This window comes from Callospermophilus lateralis, chromosome 17 (assembly GCF_048772815.1).
Source record: "Callospermophilus lateralis isolate mCalLat2 chromosome 17, mCalLat2.hap1, whole genome shotgun sequence".
NCBI lineage: Eukaryota > Metazoa > Chordata > Mammalia > Rodentia > Sciuridae > Callospermophilus > Callospermophilus lateralis.
This window is the reverse complement of record NC_135321.1, coordinates 20,575,205-20,598,079: the sequence shown is the minus strand read 5'-3', so window position 1 is coordinate 20,598,079 and position 22,875 is coordinate 20,575,205. Positions and strand designations below refer to the sequence as shown.

Sequence of the window (22,875 nt, the reverse complement as noted above, 5' to 3'; positions counted from 1 at the left end):
AGTCATTCAAATTAGTATCTGAGTAAATGTTTTATTCCTTTGTGTTGGCACTAGATGGAAGAAAGAAGTTGCAGCCAGAGTAGCAACTAGCCAGACAACTCTGGAATAGCTGCCATCTGTCTTAACCTCACCTGTCCAACCTGCTGGCCATCTCTCCACAGGAAGGCAGGAAGCCAGGGGGCTGACATCTGTTGCTTTCGGCACCACTAATGCCCAAGACTTTGGATTCCCACGAGGAAATTAGAGATGAGCAGAAGGAAGTGTAAAATAAAAGTAAATGTTGAGGCACATGCAATATATATACTACTGGCAATATACTACTGCCATAGATTTTGTTGTTATTTGTAAATTATCTTAGAAATCAAAGTGTCTTTAAAAATTAGCTTAGGTGAAATGAATAAAATTGATACTTTGCATTTTGTCACCATTTATAGTTCAGAAAGGACATTACCAAGTAAATTCACATCTACCTGAGAAGTAACTGTACTTACCATTACTGATACAGAGGTAGAATACCTGTTCCAAGGTCTCCTGTCATTTTTCTTAGGACCTTCATCCAAACTCTTACATATAATGTACACAGAAATGATTGTCAGGTTGATCAGAATACAATACTAAAGGTGAGAGCCAGAATTTGAATTAATTTCCTCAGTTTCAATGCTAATGATGATTTCAGGTGAAGCAAAGCAATTTGAAAGTGAGTAGAAGGATTAGATATTGATGGTAAAGGCAGATAAGATGAAATGACTTTCAACTTCATGACCATTTGATGACAGAATGCTAAATGATCTGAACTACAAATTACATTGTCTGCTAAAGCTGAATTAAATTGCCTGGAGTGAAAAAGACAATTTGAAGCCACTGCCCTTGGAAATCCAGTAGTTTACCTTCATGAGAATAAGTAGACATGCATTGGCATCCACATAGTATAAAGGAGAATAACAGAAGCTTTGTTTATAAAAGATATCTCAGGTCAGAGGATCCTGAGATCTAGTCTCTCTGTTATGCCAAGTAAGGAATTGATTTTTCACCTCTGAATCCTACCTTTGTCATCTGTGAAGTAAATGGTCCTCTTTAAAGCAAAGGGAATGTATGAAATTCTACTGCTTTAGCTCCTGCAGAAGTAAGGGTGGATATTCTCCTTGTATTTTTTCTTTGCTTTGTGAAAGAGCATGAGCAAGGAAAGGGTTTTAGTTTGAATAAAGATTCTAAACTTCATGATGTGCATTCCAAGTGTTTTAAGTAGTTAAGAGTTCTGCTAGTTTACAGCTCATCCAATTAGTATTGGGTTTCAGAGCTTCCTTTGGGAGCAGGGGGAAATATTGAAGGAAACAAATAGTGTTTGCATAAACCTCTGTATTAATGAAATATTGAAAAAAATGCTATGAAACCTAACATACTAAAAGCAGAATAGTCTTTGTGATATTAAAATAAACTGAGAGTTTAACCATGAGCAAACTATTTCTGATGATATGACTTGTGATATCTTAAATATTATGTAAAAAACATTGACAGCTCCTACTTCTGAAAATTTATAACTTTTATCTTGCTGCAAAACTTCCATAGAATACATATACAATGTTAAACATCTGTTGTATTTCTGAGCTTTGACTTTCATCTTAAGCTTGCAGGAAGATTGATGTTCTTATTGTTAGAATCTCCTTATTTACCAGAGTGTCAAGGATCTCAAAGGAGAATCCCTTTATCCTTTGTAGCAAAGGGATTCTAGTAATTTTTTTTTTTGATTTTCTGTGAATAAAAGTTATAAGTAAACCCAACTGATTTCAAAATGAGGGGCCCATTAAGACACAATTGCATGTGCAGGTTCATAGGAATAAAGGAATTACAATGACTGCTTTATTCCAAATTGCCCTTTTTAAATATCCTACTTTTGCAATTTCCCATTCTTTCACCCAGTAAGTTGTATGTACTTTTCTACTCTTGTGGAACCACCTGAGTCATGGTTTTTTAATAGAGACTGCATTGTTCAAACCACAATAACGTATTAACCTAGTTTGTTTCTAAAGTCAGAGATTGATAATTTAACCTTTAGTTCTGGTTGGTGTTGCTTTTGAAAATACAGTTATTTGTTTGTTCTCTTCTTCTACTCGGTTAGTGGAAACAGGCTACTCTGTGCACGAAGGTCTGACCTGATACCTGCCTCTGTGTTGAACTCAAAGCAGGGTAGTAGGGCCAACTGAAGAGTGATGATGAGCATTGATCCAGTCTTGAAGGTCTCTTCTCTGACAGGTGCAAAGTATAACTGAAAGGGTTCACTGAAGGAAAATAATAAAACTCTCCTAGGACCCAGTGCCCCTGCTGATTGCCTGTGTTACCCTTGAATAAGTCATTTAACCTCTCTGTGCTTCAATTTTCCACAACTGTAAGAGGGGAAAATAAAATCTAGCCTTTACAAATTGTCTGCTGCATGATTATAAGGGATCGAAGCATATAAACATGAATTATGGTCATTGAAAATGTCACTGCTGAGTCCAAGAGCTTCTGATTTGATATAATCTGGGGACCATAACACCTTGGAAATTTGGCCCATTGAAGTTTCCAACATTTTTGCTAAGTAGCAGAGGGATCATGTGGAAGGGGGTATAAAAGGGCATTTTAATAACTTGCTGGCTGGTGAAATGAGATCTAACTCATGAATGCTATTTCACCACAAGGATGTGCAAGAGAAGGGGGCAGTCCGTAAAGCGGGCCTCTGCACTGAAGACCCATAAGGGACTAGAGTGGCTCAGAGCAGCATCTCAAAGTTGCCTGAATGTCCATCCACCGGGCAGGAAGCTGACCTTCTCCGAACTTCTTTAAATGACCTCACTGCAGTACAGTGTTGCAGGCTCACATAGATGTTAAGTTAAGCAGGTATCTGGGTTTGGCGGTAACTGCCTGGTTTCTTCTCCTCTATGAACCCTGCATCTCCCCAACTGATCCTCACAGTGGTGCACATGACATGATTAAAGCTCGTGGAATTTCCTACATCCCAGCTCTAACCTTTGCCTTCACTGTTGCCTCTACTAATACCTGTGAATGAGAATAACAAGACAAAGCGGACAGAGGAGTGAGGAGCAGAAGTAAGCAATTGAAAGTTGGATACAGAGGGATTTGTCAAATGCAGAATATTACTGACACCTTTGCCTTCTCATTTACAAATAATAGATTTTGTTTTATTGAGAGTATTATATAGTATGTGTCATCTCCAAATGTGATTTGATTTATAATTTGGAATTCTAAACCCCCTGTGGACATGGCCCTCCAAAGCAGTGAGTCTTAAATTTTATCTGCCTGGGAATCACCTGTAAGTCTTATTAAAATGCAGGTTCCAATTCAGTGAACCTGTGGTAGAGCCTGAGATTCTGAATTGCTAAGGAGATTCTAGGAGATATGGAGGCTGCCCTTCTTCAGGTCACACCTGAAAGGCATTGGCTTTAGAACAGATCAGATGCTCTTATCCATAGAAAACCTGGAGGAACTTCTTTGGTAACTTGCTTGAAATCAAACTAACATTTCTTTCTGTGTGTGTACACAAGCACACACGTATTTATAGCTGTACAGGGTTGTTTTGTTTTGCTTTGTTTTGTTTCCCTAGCAAGTGCGTTTGTAGTTTTCATTAGAGTCTAGATTGTTCATCATCTACCACAGGCTAAGAACCACTTAACCTGGCCTTGTGACATCAACCTCCGTTTAGGCTCAGCTGTGGAACATCAAAACCAAAGTCTGCTTTTCTTTCATGTTGCTTTTTTGATTTTCAAGACGAGTTCAAAAAAAAGTCTTATAACCAAGATAACCTTCCAGAATCTAAGGCCAAGCTTAGTTGAGCACTTCTGCCCCTGCTCAAGCCACATTCTGCAAAATGTAAACAAACATTCACATTCATAGAAACACCTGAGGCCTCTGTGGACATTTTTCAATGCCCGATGAAGGCATTAGATTAGTATTTATAAATGTGTTCCAAGAGGTCCTACTTCTGAAACACTCTGAATTTTTTTGCCTAAATGAAGATTTATAGTTAGGATCTCCAATTCTCTGTGGTAAGTTTTCTCCAAAATACAAGCTCTTGTGGGGACCTGGGATGGGTTAGCTGTTGTTTCTGGAGGGGTCCTCATATCCTAGGCTCCTCACATTCCCATGAGACAGTGGAGAACACCTCCTGTAGAGATTGAATGGCTTGCACATGCATTTTGCAAAAGAACGATGTGCCATTCAATGAAAATTTCAGATCAGCCGATGTCACATCAGGGTGAATAGCACATAAAATCTGCAAAATAAATTTAAAACTTTTTTTCTGGTGGTAGTAAGGTAGTTATAAGCAGTGGTAATATAAATCACAGGAAATGGGAGGTAATTAGAAGAGATGTTTATTTGAGCAGTCAGGAAGTTAAATTGTATTCTATAATTCCCTACAAGATCTTATCATCAATCATGATTGGATATAAAATATGTCTAAGGACTAAATATGAGTTTGAGGAGGCTGGTGGCAGAGAGCACGGAGAGAAAACAGAGGTCTGAGAGAAAAAGGACCTGTTCCTCCAATAAATGTTCAAACCATCAAAACCTGCTTTCCTCCGTTAGTCTCTTCCTCTTCCTCTCCCTCTATCCCCTCTCTCTCCCTCCTTACCTTCCTCCCCTCTTCCTTCCTTCTTCTTTTCCTCCTTCTGTCCCTGAGCTCAACTCCCCTTAAATGTCCTTTCCTTCCTGGCTTAGAGCTGCTGAATTTAAAGGGCAACAGGGACTAGACAATAGTGGCTACCAACACAGAAGTATTTAAGTTTTTAAAATTCCAGATCAGAGAGAGGAGCAATGATAGAACATTACAGTTACAACAAAGAAAAGTGCTCTAAAGTAAAGTTCCACTAACCTCTTGATGTTTTTAAAGTCTGAGAATTTTCTAATGTTCTCCTTGAGTTTCTGGGTTCCATGGATCCTGCAGGACCAAGTTTCTGGAAGGTGACTTGGAGCCCCTGCCCATCAGGTCTAACCCCAGCCCTCCCTCTCCTCCCGTTCTAAGCACCTACTGTCGTCCAGGTGCCATACGAACAGTACCTGTCCTTACACTTTCCTGTCTCAAAGCTCAGATTTTGTTGCTTTATTTTTCTTTTGTAGTACCCTAAAGAAATATTTCACACTTATGTGACCTACCTTCCAGAACTAACATTGAAAATCATGTAAATGTAAATTTTATTTTCTTTTTTCAGCACAAGAAATTGAACCCAGTGCTCCATACTGCTAGGCAAGTGTTCTACCACTGAGCTGCATCCTTACCCCTTTTTATTTTATTTTGACACAGGATTCTCACTAAGATGCTCTGGTACTTGAGATCCTCCTGCCTCAGCCTCCAGAGTAGCTGAGATTTCAGTGTATGCCACTGTGCCACCTGGCTTCCATATTTAATATGACCACAAAGCCCTACTACATACATAAGAAAAATGAATTCTAATCATATCAATGAAATCTCCAAATTTTCTTATTGATAATTACCATTATTAGGCATGTAACCATAAGTTTACTGACTCATTTAATCTTCACAAAACATGAAAAGTATTATTTCTCCCAGTTTATTCAGAAGGAAACTTTGAAGCAAAAAATATGTAGCAAATACATTTAACGGTACATTATATTTAACTGTCAGGCTTAAGAACCTGGATTAAAGGATTAGAACCTGGGGATTTTTGAAGCCGAGGCCTACTCTTCTGAACAGCTCTGTTTTACACACACACACACACACACACACACAAATCAAAGATTATATGAATGGTAATCTCACAACTAATAAAAACTGAGCCTGTATTTTGGCATCTCCCTTAACATGTAAATACATACATTGCAAACACTTTTTTCCCAAGGGTATTCTAATATTCTCACTGGAATTTGTATAATAATACATGACACAATTCTCCAGCTTCTGCATTGCAGACAGAAAAAAAAAAACAAAAACTTTTTCTTTCTGTTTTCACTGTGTTATTTATATATTCATTGGTTTTTATTTTGACATACTTTTCGGAGTGGGGAGGGGTTTTCCAAATATATATTGATTTCATTCTTTTCCTACATGCATTGAACCAACACATGCAATTGTAGAAAGTTTTATTTCTTATTGGTTGACTTAAACAACTATCTTATATAGACATCCAAACCCCAAATATGATATAAGCTTATTTTTAATCCCACACAAGATGACCAACAGCTTATTTTTCAGAACTGGCTTCCAATCATTTTATGAATATGAAATATTCAAAAACTCCATGCGGGGCTGTACATATTGAATATTGAAGGGTTTATGAAACATTGCATAGATGCATATTTCCTCATGAATAATTTCCCATACACGGGCTTGAAGAGAGCTTCTCTTTGGCCCAGCAGGACAAGGATTAGCCAGAATTTTTCACTGACATGTAGTTTTACTGCAAATGGAGAAGGATAAAATTGCAATTAACAAGTATCTTTAAAGAATGGACAGTTCTGAGGACCTTATGTTTCTAGTAGCTCAGAATAAATGTAAATAATTTTATAATACAGAGATGTTTAACCAAAAACCAACCAATTCCATGTGGGCTATGAAGACTGGGAAGAATGTCCTTTGGCACATGGCATGTCTTTAAGGTTCACAAACTTAGATGGAAAGAACCCAGAGTACTTAGGAATTAGATAAACACCTCGGAGGTTACAGTTGCCAGCGGCAGGGAGTGGATAAAAGCCTTGATCTGCATAACCCCAATATTAACTCCTTTCCCAGGTTGGTGGAAAGTCACCAAAGTCTATGAAGAAGAAGGAATAGAGTATGTAAAGGCACAGGGGTAGGAGAGGGGAAGACATTTTCAGAGTTTGTAGGCAAAGGCAGCCTTGCTGGAAAGGATGATCCCTAGGACAATGAGGACATGACCCGTGGAAGAAAGCAGAGTGTGGCGAGTGAAAATGGCGCTGTTATTAAGGAGGATCAAATGGCAAAGGAGGAGACAGAAAGTAACTGGTGGAAGTTAAGGGCAGTGAGAACAGAACAAAGGAGGCAATTGCAAGAGGCGTCTTTCAAAAGAAGAAGCTGGGGACTGAGTGAATAATGAATGGGCAATGAAGAAGGAGGGAGAAGATGAAGTTCAAGGTGACTGCTACTTTACTTCTGGGTTTTCAGGAATGTGATTTTAAATAACCAACTGGAATGAGGTGAACCGAGAAGTTACTCTTTGAAAGGAGTGGGAACCTGGGAGAGTCCTCCCATGTTGAGGACTGCATGTTGAGCATGAAGGGGGAGTGGAGCATCCAGCTGGGACTGTGGAATATTTAAGGTGATGTGGTCCAGGGCGGTGTCACAGCTGCAGAAGCCACTTGGGGACTCTTCTTCGTGAGTAGGAGTTTCAACCTGCAGTAGGTTGAATTAGATGAGAACTCCCAGGGAAAGAAATGGAAGGAAAAAGTATAGTTCCCAAACTGAGTGAGGGTAGAAGCATAATTTTGTGAATAAGAGGCCCAAGGGATAGGAAGAACAGTAATAGTATAATTTTAAAGAAGCCAAAAAGGAGGACTTCAAGGAACAAGTACTTATAAATACCATAGCCCCTTTATTCAAAGGTGCCATACTTTTTTGACTTCTCCTTTTGAAGTTATATTAAATAAAACTGTCAGATGCTTAGGAAAATATGTACAGTGAACTCTCATATATGCGCCATCTAGATTCCAACTTTTTTTTTCATATTTTAGATTTTACATAGCTGTTCACCTACCCATGCATCTTACTCTTTAATACTATTCTACGGAAGCTGCAAATTCAGTTCCCTTCACCTCTGAGTACTTTCAATGAGCATATATAAATGCCTTTGCCCTTGGAATCTAAGTTGACATACTTGCATCGTTTTAAGGGAAAACAAATAAAGACTCTAATAGTTGGACAAAATAAATTCTAAGGAGCCAACTGATTTCCTAATTATTATTGTGAACTGTAGAATTGAGGAAAGAGAATTCAATTAAATCCATAGAGAAATTTACAGGGCAGATACTTACCAGACTAGACCTGTAGGAGAAGATTTGTGACTTTCATACTTAACCTTTCCCTAGTGTAGTGAGGACATAAGCTGAGAGCACTGTGAATAAACTGGTAATATGCAAGTATGGACCAGCCCTAGAATTATGGCAGCAAAATATGGGGAAGACGTTTCTCAATGCAAAAAAATGGTGAGACTCCTGTGAGTTGTTCTCTTTCTTGGGGTGAGAATGGAGAGGGTATTTAACTTGCAGTTGAAAATATTTTAAGACACCTAACCACACCTCATTGACTAAGACATTTCCTTTGAGCACTCTGTCTTGAAATTATTGCTCATGCTGTACTTTGGTTCTTCTAAGAAGATCATATAAAAGTTGGAAGCAATTGAGTTGAATTGGCAGCGTACTGACAACACAGTTTAATCTGAAAATTATATCCTTGGCTATGAATGGTATCCATTAGCGTCTGTGTGTATGAGGGTGGGAGCATGTTTTGAGGACTTCTTTTAAAAATGAAACTAACTAACATCAATTATTTCAGGACATTAAGAAATCAGCTTCTGGGTAATCAAGGTTTTATTATAAAAACAGATTCCTCCATAGCAATCCCCTAGTCTTTAGACTAGAAAATGTTTCCAATACTCACAAAATAATTTCATTTGTTAAAAGCGAAATTATCTTAGACTTCATATGAAATATTTACTGAAGTATAATCTACTGCATACTCATGTGGATGATTTTGGATTCTGATGACATTCTACACAGAGTACATAATTACAGAAGCTAAAAGAGACTGAAGTGGGCATTTCTACATTGTTTCTGCATTTGAAAACTATTTTCATTAACTAATATGAAAACTTATGCAATATCATTGTTTTCTTTTTTCTTGGTAAATTGCAAATGTGGTTTCTCCAAAGTTTCATCACCACATATCAGCAAAAATTAGACAATAGAGTAGGGTTTTAAGCTCTATTTTTTTCATGAAGAATAGAATTGACAATTTTTCTACCAGAGCATAAAATATCCAAATCACACTAACTATAGATAATAAACTCAAATTTGTTGCTTTTCATTGCAAATAGGGTAGAAAAAGTTTAAAAGAACATTTTAAAAATTATTTGGGCAGAGAAAAGAAATGTTTAAAAATCATTTGAAAAATTTCTCAAATTAACTGAGGGGGTCTCTTGACTTTGACATTGTATGGAAAAAAAAAACCTACAAAAAGTCAAAGACCTCTCACAGTGAGTGATGGATAAAATGTGGAATCAGTATCTTCAAACTTAAATTCTGGGAGCCTGCTAATAAAAAAACCACAAGTGTTTGGTTTTGAGTTTGTACTTTTTGTTTTATTTCATTGGATATTTTGTTAATATATGATCCAGGAACCTCAGAGAAATATCAAAGAAAGTGGGAAATAAAGAACTTCTCCAGTGAATCTATTTCTCGAGATCTTTGATGATTTCCCTGAAACTTCTTATTCTATGAAATTTCTAAATCAAAAGCAAGGACCAGAGGGACTATTAGTTTAAGGTCTCTTCAGCTTCCTTGGCCTGTGGTGGCCTTTGCCACAGTCTTGTTCTGGTCAGCCCTACTCTGCTCAAGTCCTGGGTAGAGCCTTAGGACAAAAAGACACATTAGACAATGTTTTTGTCTTTCACTTAGTCATTATTTCTGACATAAACTATATGTTGGAGTGAGTAACTAAGAAACCTATCTCCCTTTAAACCTCTCTATAAGGTATTCCCTTACCCATTATAAAATACAAAGTAAACAGGTCTCCCATGCATAGGATTTTTATGGATTCAAAGTCTTTCGGGAATATTTAAATCATGTTTCCAACACAATTGATCCCTTTCTCCTTATGAGCATTTTGGAAACTGTTCTTTTCCTCGATTACTATTAAACGGCTTCTGATGTGCTTGATAAGTTCAGCACTTGGATTCCAGTTTGTGAGCGTGTAAAGGTAGATCAGACCACAAACAGGCAGAACTCAGAAAATGCATGTCTTTTAATTGGGACTTCCAAATCTTGCACTCTTACAGGAGGGGAATTAAATTACTTATTGAATTGTTTTATTGTTCAGCCAGGAGGTAGATACCTTATCGCTTAGAGAAAAAAGAAGCTGGAAAAATGTCTTAGCATCAGATTTGAAAGATAACTATCTTAGGAAGCAGAGGCATCTTCCCTACCCAGGCAGATGAAATGGTGACAGAAAACCATTAATTCCTTAAATCATCCTTTCATCGTCTGTCTTTAAAAAGGTAAATAAATACAAGAAGAAAAAGGTGATAAGCTACTAACAGTTCATCGTTGATGAAGTTATCAGATTATTATTTTTTAAATATATATCATGGGAGAGAGTATACAGATGGTTCCTGGTTTCTCATACTGTGTGTGTGTGTGCAGAAAAAGAAGTATGGGGAATGGTACATGTTGGGAGAAATATCCAAAAGGGAGAAAGGGTTCAAAAAAGAGAGGAAAAAGGTTGAAGAAAGTTTTCATTCTTTGCAATCTTCAAATCATGTACTCTTGTTATTCTTTCCCAAGTCTTTAGAAGTTGATGCTGGGATATCATATTTACATTGGTCACCACTTAGATGTGAACACATCCCGCTGGAATGAAGAGAGAGGAGAGAAGGGTCGGGGTGTAGCTCAGTGGTAGAGCACTTGCCTAGCATGTGTGAAGTCCTGGGTTCTAGCCCCAGTGCTGAAAAAAAATAAAAAAGAGAAAGAAAGAAGGAGCCTGTTGATCTATTACTGTTCTTTCTTCTCTCTTCCATCACCTACTCTGCCATGCGGCACTGTAGCCACTGCCCTACCTGTGGCATCCTCTCCCCTGTCACCAGCACTAAGGTGTCTTGTCCACTTTGCTGTTCTTTCCATCAAAATCTACTTTGTTGATTTTGAAAATTTCTTTTTGTCAAAAAAAAGAGCATACAATTTAATAGTATAAGCCCTGTATTCAAGTCCCACTCACCAGCTGAGTGATCTTGACCACTTCCTTTATCTTCTTCGAAATTTCCTGTCTCCAAGACAAGAGCAATAAGGTAGCTATTTTAAAGATCGGATAAGACAATATGGGAAAAGGTGTTTTATTGTACTTTAGGTACTGCTATCCTTTTTTTCTTTGGGTTCCAGTTCTTCAAAATAATGGACAAGGTGCTGATTACCAAATGAGAATCAACTTTTTTTTTTTTGGAGTAAGTTATGGATAGATTATTTTTAATTTTTATTGTTTTTGTTCAAAACATTACATAGTTCTTGATATATCATATTTCACACTTTGATTCAAGTGGGATATGAACTCCCATTTTTACCCCATATACAGATTGCAGAATCACATCAGTTACACATCCATTGATTTACATATTGCCATACTAGTGTCTGTTGTATTCTGCTGCCTTTCCTATCCTCTACTATCCCCCCTCCCCCCCCTCCCCTTCTCTCTTCTCTCTCCACCCGCTCTACTGTAATTCAACTTTTTTGACTGGTCCTCTGGAATAATTAGGTGAGAGTGATGAGGAGGATTTTTCCTCCTCCACACTATTGAACTAATGGTCCCACCTGCTGTGAACTGAAATTGATAGTGGAGACAGGGCTGAATCAGGTCTGGCTTTACTTTGTTTGCTTAACAAATGCAACCTTGAAAAATTCAAGGTCAGAGAGTTTGAGGTTTCCAAGAACTGCAGGTTTAAGAACTTGAGTAATGATCATCAGCACATTCATCTCACCTTCCAACTTTTCACAGAGCGGTGGTCCAATGAAAACCACCTCACTGTGACTCTTACTGGGAGCAGTAGGAAAGCATAGAGAGGTGAGGGGCCTTGTCAGTCAGCATTTCCCCAATAAGCAAAGGTGCTGCTTTCCTTATCTCTAAGGAGAAATAAAAGGGTTAGAAGGAGAGAGCAAAACTTTTCTTCCCAGAAGTGGCATGTTTTGGGCATGTTTATCACCCTAAAAGTACAATGTGCCTTGTAGACACAGAATTGATACCAAAACTTATATGCTTGATATTTGGTCACGTGTGTGGGTCTAGGCAAATGTGGCCACTCTCTTTTCAAAGGAGAGTATTACACAATGTTTCACATACATATTTTTTGTCTGTCTTATAGGAGGAAAAAAACAAAACAAAACAAAACAAAAACCTTGCACATGAGAAGTGTAAATGACTCTATGACAGCTCCATGTTCCCCAGATAACCTGAGCACAGACTAACTGCTTAATAATAAGCACAAGTGGGAACTGTGCTTATTCACATGAAACTGGACTGTGAGAGGCCATTCCCTTGGTCTGGTATCACAGAATCACAAAGCAGGATGTGAACCCAGGCTTCTTTACAACCATCCGTTTTAATTTTATTCCAAAAGGCAAAGGAGGAGAAAATAAAGTCAGAAGTAGGTAGTGGAAAAAACAAGCACAGATATGAAATTTAATATTGAAGATCAAAAGCCCTGCTACACATTGGCCCCTGATCCCACCCAAGTAAGTTAGTTCCCTGCATGCCTTCTGCAGCCTAATCTAATATTTCTCACCGAAAAAAGCATTGGACTTGGGAGAAACTTCTGCAGGGAGATGCTAGCAGGAGTCTGCACCTGGCACTCGTATATTATGTACCTAATGAGCAAATGAAATGTTTAATAACTATACTGTGAAAATAAAGCTTAAAACAGTAAATTCCTACTGAGGCTGCTCATCTACCGCTGCTGTACACACCGCTGGCCCATCTCAGAACCCCAGCTTCATTTGTACTTGCCCCCTCGGTGGGTCCTGCTGAGGAAATAACATTAAAACCAAAGTGATGCTCACTTAATTAGTTGTATATCCATGTAAAAGCATTTATTTAGTGTATTGCCATCCTGAGTTCCACCAAAGGGTTGCCTGAGGCACTTTTCCAACATGCACCCCAGGAACAGAGAGTTCTACAGTGGTTTCAGGAGAGGCATTTGTAAGTTTAGAATTTTCAATTAACCGTAGATCATTTAAACTCATAGAAATTTAGTATTGCCTATTTTTAGTTACACTCTCTATTGCTAGTTTAAAATAAAGAGAGCAAAGCCAGCTTAAGTTGTGTTATGGCTTTTCATTAATAATTTTAAGAAAAAAAGGATGGAACTTTTTTTTTCCTAGAAAGCACTGGTTTAAAGCCCAATTATTGTCATTTGTGCATTAAGCATTCACTTGGTAGATATTTTGGTTTCCTTTTTATCAACTCCTTTTTATCAATTAACCAAGTCTTCCTAAATCTTAAGGAGAGACAAGTCCAAATGTAAAGTTAGGAGCAGATAAAAGAGCTATATTTTCCTTCCTCTAACCATTTTACAGGTAATATCTTAAAGATCAAATAACCTTTAACCTTTATAGATATGAATAAATCAAGATCCAAAGAAATTAAACTATTGGGCCAACGTCACTTCTCTGGTTTGGATATGTGTCGCCCAGGGTCCATTTTTAAAAGTATGATCCCCAGTTGGTGGTGCTATTGGGAGGTTATGAAACATTTAAGGGGTAGAACCTAGCAGGATGAAGTTTTTAGGTCACTGGGGTGTGCCTTTAAAAGGAATATGGGAACTCTCCTTGCTTCTAGGTCACTGTGAGGTGAGCAGTTTTATCCATCACACACTCCTTCTACCATGATATATTGCATTGCCACAAACCCAAATAAAATGGGTTCAATGGACTATGGACTGAAACATCTGAAACCATGAGCTAAAGCAAGCCTTTCTTCATTATAAGTTGGTTCATCTCAGGTGCTTGTTACAGTAACAAAAAGCTGACCATCATGGTCACAAAACTAGGTAAGATGGCATTTCCCAAGTCCAAGGATAGCACCCTTCCTTGATATTCAGATATTTATCTGAGAATTTATTCTCTGTTTAGAATTCACAAAATTCTAAGGTATGAGACTGCCATAATAGAGGTAACCAAAAAATCTTTTGTGAAGATCAGCCTGGTGTTCAGGGTAGAGAATCTCCTACCCTCTAAAACCTGACTGCAAACAGATGGAAGATTCTTCTAATTTCTGATCCCCAGAGTCACTCCTCCTGTCAATTGCTGTCACCCTCAGGTTTGTTCACCTCCCTTGCCCAAAATGAGGTGGATTTTCTGGATCATGTGTTGGAATTATGTCCTTGTAGTTGGGGAAAATTTCAGAGGTTCTTGACCATCCAGTTAAGATTATGTTAAATTAGCAGCTCAGAGCCACCTTAGGGATGCTTTTGATTTTTATCATCCCTTTGATTTTGCTTTAAAGCATTGCTCAGAGAAGTTTGGTGCATTCTCGTAGAAGTTTCATTGAAATTGTTCATGTTTAGGACCATTTTCAATCTCAGTGCAGTCCTCCATAGTGAAGAAATAAATAAATATAAAGCCTTATGCCTGGATTTACCAACATGAGAAGAGCTGTAAAGAATTTTGCCTTTTCTTATCATTAAGGAATAGGAGTTTAACATACTAAAGTGATTTTTTTTTCTAATTATTACTGTACCTTTTCATACTTCAGAAGGGTAGAATGGTGACTCTCCTTCAGTGTGTCAAACACCATGGAGCTTGCCAAAGGTTACAAACTCTGAGGCATATGGGGAGCCACACCAAGAACGGATGAGGCCAGTGATCCAAGAAGACTGTTGTCTTATAAAGTAGCTTCGGAAAGCAGATAGTATCTGGTGAAGTATGCAAAGCCCCATCTGCAACAGCCGTGCAGCAGGGAGGAATGGACTCAGGGTGAATGGGCTCCCAATAATAGCTGTCCATCAACAGGTGAGAGGCAGAGGCAGCAAGATGGTCCCCAGTGTCCCCTTCAGTTTAAGCAAAACACACTAATCCAAATGTCGGATGGTGTCACTGCTTTCTCACTTAAATATGTAGGACATGCCATGAAACTGGTCATTTTACATTAAAAGATGTTTGTTTGGTATGAATGGTATAGAAGATGGAATCAAAAGTTAGCCTTTGGGGAAGGCAGTTGTGAGGTTTCAGGTGTGAGGTGAAGAACTTAAATCATGTCTCTTAGCCCCCTAGAAGAATAGGAATCAAAGTAGAAAATGAAGACGGAAACCGATTACCCACAATGATCTTCAACAATATATACGTAAAGGAAAAAGCACAACTTGGTGAGCTTGCAGGGAATCAGGCTTCACCAGGGTCCAGGCCTAAAATATCTGAGGTTTGGAGTAGAAAATGCTGAATCTCTGAAAATACCCAAGAGAATGGTATCTGTTTTGCTGAACAAGACACTTTCATGAAAATCTTTGTTTTAATTTCTTTTTCTTCTTTATAAAAGGGCAATTTTGAGACCAAAGTTGTCCAATTGGCTATTAATAAATTTCTCCTGGGAAACTTCCCTTATACTCTTTTCTTTAACTCCCTTTTCAGGAAAAAAATGTTTAAGGCCATGGAGCACACCTGCTGATAATGAACTCTGTGAGACTGCTCAGATTCTTTGTGTCTACTGGAATTTTATTGAAATGATTCTACCTTGATCTCTCAGTCTCCAGGAACCTCAGATTTCTCTTCTCCAAAATAAAGGGGAAGGTCACTACATGAGCTCTAGGGGCCCTTGAGGTGCCAACATTCTGAATGTCTGTGATTCTCTGAATAGTACATGAGAAAAGGCAGTCACTTGAGGTTTACACACCCCGTGTGGTCTTTGAGCTGAGACAGTCTTCAACCCCTTTTGCAAATCCCACCATGTCTTTTAAAGAGTTCAAAACTCAATACAGTCTCAGTGTGTAACTGTTGCCTGGTCACTATAGAAAATCAATCACAATGATCTTTACTCTAATGGATTTGAGTTAAAGCACTCTGTAGGCATACCCATGTCTTCCCATAGTGAGAAAATGGCAAATACAGTACACTGTCCATGTGTCTAGGATTCTGAGCAGAAAATATACCTAAGAATATATTTCTATAGTTCTAATGAAAGCCATCCCTAAGAATTCAGTTACTTTACATGCAAAACTATGAGAAATTTGTAATAAATCATATAGAATTATATACAACAGATGGGTACATTTTCAAAGAATTTTTTTTCTTATATGTTTCCTAGAACAAATTGGGCACTAGCCCTATTAGAATCTCATCCATAATAAGCTGTGCTAATGCCATTTACTTTTTGCTTTTAGAACACGTTTACTTTTTTTTCTTGGTAAATACTTATGTTAGAGTGAATTGGTGTGTGTTAGAAACATTGCATATGTCTGGTTAAGAGTTAAACTGCAAATTTCTCAGAGGTCATTAAGTTCCTTAAATTTTTATAAAACCCTAACAATTAACTCAGTAGATTTCATCATCAAGGGAGCCTTGATCAAAAATAAATACATATTTATATATGCATAATAGAAATAGAATATATGTTTATATATATGGTGAAAACGCAGCTGCTATGTTGACCTGAGAGAGGGATAAGCAGTGCTCCTGAAGGTGCTAAGAGGGACAGCTTTTGTGACAATACAACTAAATTCAGATTTAACCAGAACCTTATGAGCCTTTTAGAAGGATAAACAATTGTAATTCAAGTAACAAAACTCAAAATAGAAATTCAACAGATGCATTCTCAAGGTTAAACAGTATGCTTTTTTGAACTTCTAAACTTCATGGATTTTCTTAAACTTTTCGGTTACACTTAAATAACAATCTAAAATATTAATGTAAATTGTACACAATGGAGCCCTTGGAGGACCATAGGATAGCTTGGCTCCACCTGGATTTTTAGCACTTGCCTTTATATTCAGGTTCAAAACTAATATCGCACCAGGAACACTGTTTTCAGTCAGAGGCTAAAGAGAAAAGGATGTAGAGGTGTGAGAATCATGCTCACCTGTCCAAACCCAAAGAATGAACTGAGAGACAAGATGCAGAGAAAGTAGGGCTTTACTTTATTAAAGAGCTTTCAAGATCGGGTGTCTGTGGGGAGCAGGCACACCCAGATGGGATTCAATCAGTTACTCATTGGCTGTTACCTATTGGGTTATTTAAAGAAATATCCCTTTAGTTGTTCCTATCTCCCTTTGTTCTCTTATAGCAGGAAAGTCTTGTTGGGGTGAATGCATTCTGACAGGTACACAGCTTTTACTTCTTTACCTAAGGTACTATTTCTTAACAGAGAGACTTCTATCTCTGTTGGTCATGCTGACCCCCTTACCTGACCTCCTGTTTGTCAAGGGCTGTTCAAGTGCATGGACTTTAGATCTGCCACATCCATAGGCGATGGTGCTATTGTGTGAGTTAACTGCTTGTAACTTTCCATTCTGCTCCATTTCTCCTCCAGCTGCCTTTCTTACACCCCAGTTTTATGTTTGAGGCTAAATATTGTACTCCAAAAATTGAGCACAGGACATTCTATTTCTCGCAAAGATAATTATAATCAACAAGTAGTTTGTTCACATCCAGTGAAGAACAGCTGGCTTTGCAGACTCTGTATAAATGAAGGTTTGTCTATCATTCAACTAGAGAATATTGGTAGTGAAAACTGAGCATACATGACAAACCCAAGATGATTGTGGCGTATGTTACCAAATTCACATGGTGATTTTGTTTTAGCCCACTAACCTCTTTTATTATATAAAACTAATAATGATAATTCAAACTGTGCTATTGTATTCAGATTTTACATTTAACATAAAGTTTGGATTTTATGGCATAGAATGAGAACTACACTTTTTTTTTTAAATGATGGAAAGCTTTATATTTATATATTTAAATAACATTGTAATGAAAATAGTTGGTTCAGTATTGGAGATCATGGAAGCTCTCTTTTTACTTTTAAATTACAATTCAGGTATGGTGACAACATGTCTGTAATCCCAGCAGCTCTGGAATCTGAGGCAGGAGGGTAAGAAGTTCAAAGTCACCCTCGGCAATTTAGCAAGCCCCTAAGCAACTTGGCAAGACCCTGTCTCTAAATAAAATACAAAAACGGGCTGGGGGATGTGACCCAGTGGTTAAGCACCCCTGGGCTCAATCCCTGGTACAAAAAATAAAATTACAACTCAATTATAAGAAACCATAATATAATAAAATAATAAACCCTCAAGTTAAATAGAATTTGTGGACTCGATTTCATGTTCATTTACTTGACTTCTCCAAAAAGCACATTTGGATGAGCTAGATCAACGTATTAGTGATAAAACCTTCATTTGCTTAGTGGGGCTTATAACTTGGTGCAAACCTCTACATGCCTGCCCCTTTCTAAATGTGTGAACTCCAGCAAGTTTACTTATCATCCTTGTATGTGAATTGGGAGTACTAATACTTAGGACTGTTCTGTTTGAGAAAGGTATTAGATAGCACCTACTTTAAATTTACAATCTCATTTAATCCTCACAAATAATTATTAACATTCACATTTTACAGGTGGAAAATGACAGACCAAGGCAGGTTTAGTTAACCAACGGATTAACAACTAGTACATAGCTGAGCTCTGCTGAGCTCTCAACACAGACTTAATGGATTGAAAATCCCAGATTCTTCACTCCATTTATAGACTTTTGATTCCTGATGTTTAAGAGTGAAAAGATATAAATGTGAAGAAGTTAACATATTAGGTCATCACATGGAAAAATGTGTTCATGTGACGCTTTTTCATTTACAGTGACTAATATCTAGCTAATCGCTAATTTATTAGATTATTTTCATCCTTTCTTTCCCAATAAACAAATCATCCCTATTTCTTTGATTGTGGATGCATTAAACTCTGGAATTTACTAACTAGAATGCTATTTTCTGAAGTATATCCAAAACAACTTGTAGGCTAGGGGGTCAAAATTTAGAACCCCATTAGAATCATTAGAATTAAAACATCATTATTGGTGATAGAAAATAATGAGGTAAACTTCTTTTCACATCTTACTCCTACAGTTTCTGCTGAATTCTTCATTATGATGCTAAAAATGATGACAACTTCTTCGCCATGTGAGGTTTACTAGCTGATTCAATAGGGCTTCATAGAGTTTTGTTTCAAGCAATAGAGGCAAAGTTGTAGTACATCTAGAAGCTAAGCAGGATTTATAAGACAAATGTCAAATTCGAGAAGAAAAGGTAGCCCTTATTTGTAGTAGACAGAATGTCATCCAATAGAAACTTGGCAGTTCCTCAAATGATGCTTATGAGCATTAGAATATATTTTTATTGAAAGAAGACATATTGATTAGGACAAAATTATATGTCTTTTATTTTTTTTTTCCAAAAGGGGATTAATAAGGAAATTCTTTTAGGTAGCCATGAAAGACTGCTATACACTGTAACATTGAATACTCATTTGTAAACCAGAAAAATCATGTCTCCTAAGTCTTTCGTCCCCCTACACAATTTAGGGCTCATTTACTTGGTACAGCACAGGCCCAAAGCTGAGACTTTGGGCATCCAGTGAATGCACCTGACACTTTATAGGACGTGATGAACAGTGCAGAGCTCCCAGGCAACTCTCCCTGCATGATTTGGAATCCACTTGAAATTACATATGACTAGTGGAGCTTCAACTGGAGAGGCCTAATCACAATCTGTCTTCCATTCAGTAAAAATAAAATGAGCCCATTTGTTGTGTCAGAATTAATCTCCACAGTACAGAATGAACAATAACCTAAAATCAATGCCACCCTACTGGGTTTGGTTTATGTGCTTGGGGGAACGTTCCTCAGAATCTTTCATACATACTTCTCATCACTCTGTGTTTTCAATTTCAGGGCCTACTCTTCCCAAGACTCATGTTAAAACAGCCTCTCTAGGGCTGGCTGGAAAAGCAAGATCCCCTTTGCTTCCCGTGTCTGTGCCAACAGCCCCTGAAGTGTCTGAGGAGAGCCACAAACCAACTGAGGATCCAGCTAACGTAAGGGCGTTCTTCACATCCATGCCACATCCGAGGAAGAGTTGTACCATATGGAAGCTGTGCAAAAAAACCAGTCTAAACTAGTCAGCACTCACTGTTGACCCAAGCTATTGATCCTATTGTTGCCTGTCTGCACTTGACATATGGAGAAAAAAACTTTAAGAAAAACATTATATCAGGGATTAAGTGAAATCAAACAAATATATTGATAGTTAGGAGCATACACACACACACACACACACACACACACACACACACACACACTGGGATAAAATACCCTGGCATTTCTGGAAAGAAGCCTACATAATTATTCTTTAACATTACAAAGTAACAAAAGGCTGTATTTGAAGTTATCATATGTATTACTTCTGAAATTATTTTTAAAATAGCCTAGAATATAGAAATGAGAAGAAGAAAAAGCAAAATGAAAAAATAGAGAGTTTAAGAAAGACAAATGGAGGGATGGAAATATTTAGAAAATAAGAGCAAAAGTTTCATTATTAAAGAGGGAAAAAAGTTTTAAGGAAAAAAAGCCAAACAGTGTTTAAATTAGAAATCTCAGAAGGAAAATCAGTGAATGGGACAAAAGTTTGAAATTTGGGGAGAAATAAACATTTCTCTCCAAAAATGTCCTATTAAGATTCAAAAAGGTATTACCTAAAGACAGCTATTTAGAAAACTTTCCAGTGTTTCTGCATGGATTTCAAGAGAAAACATTTTTAAAAAGGCTAAAGAATTAGCATATCAGACATCTTAAATAATCAGGGAATTAAAAGAGGGTAAAAGATTTATAAACATTAAAATTCTATATTATTATTCTACTAGGAACTTTTTAAATCCTAGATTGTGAAATGAGAATTGATCAGCCACTTTCAACTAGCTTCTTTTTTTTTAATGCATGAGTGAAGATTTTTACAAAGTTTGCAAATAATATAATGATAAGGAAAATTACCATAATATCAAAGACTAAATCAGTCAACGACAATTAGTCCTTTGTGAGCCTTTCAACTATAAGTCTTCTTTAATAAAATTATGTTTTCTTTAAAATCTGATCATCAAAAAGAAAGGATCATTTCATTTACATGAAGAATGATATATTTTTTCTTGCTTTATTATTTTCAGTTTTACAAATAGTAAAGTGTTTCACCTGAATCCAAGAAAGCTGAAAGTGTATGTGTGTTTGAATTCTTGACAGAAGGATGTTATAGACTCAATGCACTGCTCTTAAAGATACAAATGTAAAATAACCGAATGCTCTTTTGTCAGAATTTAGATGTTTCCTTCAGTGTTTGTTTAGGTCTGACATTTGTGGCCATATCTTAAATCAACTCAAACTCCTAAATTTATGTTTCTCATTTCATAAGGATTAATGGTCAGGTGTCCCATTTTACATTTATTGTTAAATGAGGCAAATTATTTAGATCAGCAGTAAGCTATAGGAATACAGTGCGAGCCACGTGTATAATTTAAACAAGGAGCCGACTAACAGGTGTAAAGATAGGTGAAATTTATTTTAATAATTGCTTTTATCTGATCCAAAATAATGTCACTTTGATATTCAATAAATATAAAAATTGTCAATAAAGAATTTTGCATGCTGTTTTTTATAAAATGTATTCAGAATCTGATGTATATTTTATAGGGAAAACACATTTCAATTTGTACTAGCTGCATTTCAGGATCCAATAGTTACATGTGACTAGTGATTTCTATCTTGTACAATTAGATCTAGATAATTCTAGAAAAGTAGCCCAGACAACTAAAACATTTTTGAAAATGACTGAACAAGTCATCACCTGACTCCAACATTCCTCTTCAAATACCTTTATACAAGTACTGTTGGGCCCAACTGACTACTTTTCAATCCCCGTTAAGTCTTTAAGAGCATGTGACCAAGTCACTGACTGACCTTTGTTGGTTCAGTCATTTAATCAATTGAATGCACTAGCCAAGAACACTCAAGAAGGCCATGTATTCTATATATACTAAACCATTATTGAACCCTGAGTTCAGTAACCTGGGGATTTGTGATAACTAAGACTCCTATTATGTACTAATAACATGATATTCATGACTCACAGTGAATGAGAGATAGAAAGACTATAATTTCTAAGATTTCCACAGTCCAACATCTTCAAATCAGGTCACAAGAGTCCCTTCACACCTATGCACAACACTGAGTCTGGTTTGGGGCATACATTTGTTTCCACACACAAACTAAGTCATGACCCCCAGGCTTCCGATTGGCGTTGTCAAGACCCATCAAATTCCCATACAAAACATACACCTAGATTATAGTACAAAGATTTTTTTTAAAGCCAGTTTATGGACAGCACATTCTGGACACTATGACAGGCATGAAGCTTGTCACAGGATGCTCAGAATAACCCATGAAACCAATGTCATTATCATCACTTTATAGATGAAGAAAACCATACCTCAGAGAATTTCATGAACTTGTCCAAGACTGCAAGGCTAGTGATTGGTGGAACTTGATTTAAATCAGGACATTTTTGACTATAGAACGTTTTCCTTATCACAGGGATGGAGCCCATGAAACACCCAGCAGTCACTCATCACCACCTCTTTTCTTGCCAACATCTCCATTCAGTCAATATACTCCACCGATAGCCAAGGATATAGGTCACGTGTCAGTCCTGGGAATACTGAGTGGCCAAATTAGCCACAAAAAGGAAAGTATCACTATTTAGTATTAACTCTCTGCTCTTCTTCTCTCTACAGGTGTATGAGCAGGATGATCTGAGTGAACAAATGGCAAGCTTGGAAGGGCTCATGAAGCAACTTAACGCCATCACAGGCTCGGCCTTCTAACATGAATTGCTGATTTGATGAGTGAATTTTCTGGGAACTTTGCAGCATAACAATTACCCATAAACAGCACACCTATGTCCAAGAACTCTAACTGGTGTACAGGTCAACCATCAGGACCACGCAGTTAAGGAAGATCCTGAAGCAGTGCAGAAGGAGTAACCATCCTTCTTTCAGAGGCATCAAGAATTGCAGCGTAATGACCATGAGGTCCCTCAAGAAGAGAAAAGATGCATCTTCACTGC

The 22,875-nt window shown here is 37.3% G+C and overlaps 1 protein-coding gene across 1 annotated transcript in view; it reads left to right on the top strand.

The window, feature by feature from the left end:
* The window catches only part of Dcc (DCC netrin 1 receptor), a 1,060,049-nt gene extending 1,037,416 nt beyond the window's left edge, over positions 1–22,633 (top strand). Inside the window, exons 28-29 of the mRNA XM_076836991.2 lie at positions 19,659–19,801; positions 22,544–22,633. Of these exons, the coding sequence (XP_076693106.2) occupies positions 19,659–19,801; positions 22,544–22,633 (233 nt within the window). The remainder of the gene's footprint in view (positions 1–19,658; positions 19,802–22,543) is intronic.
* Positions 22,634–22,875: the final 242 nt, after the last annotated feature.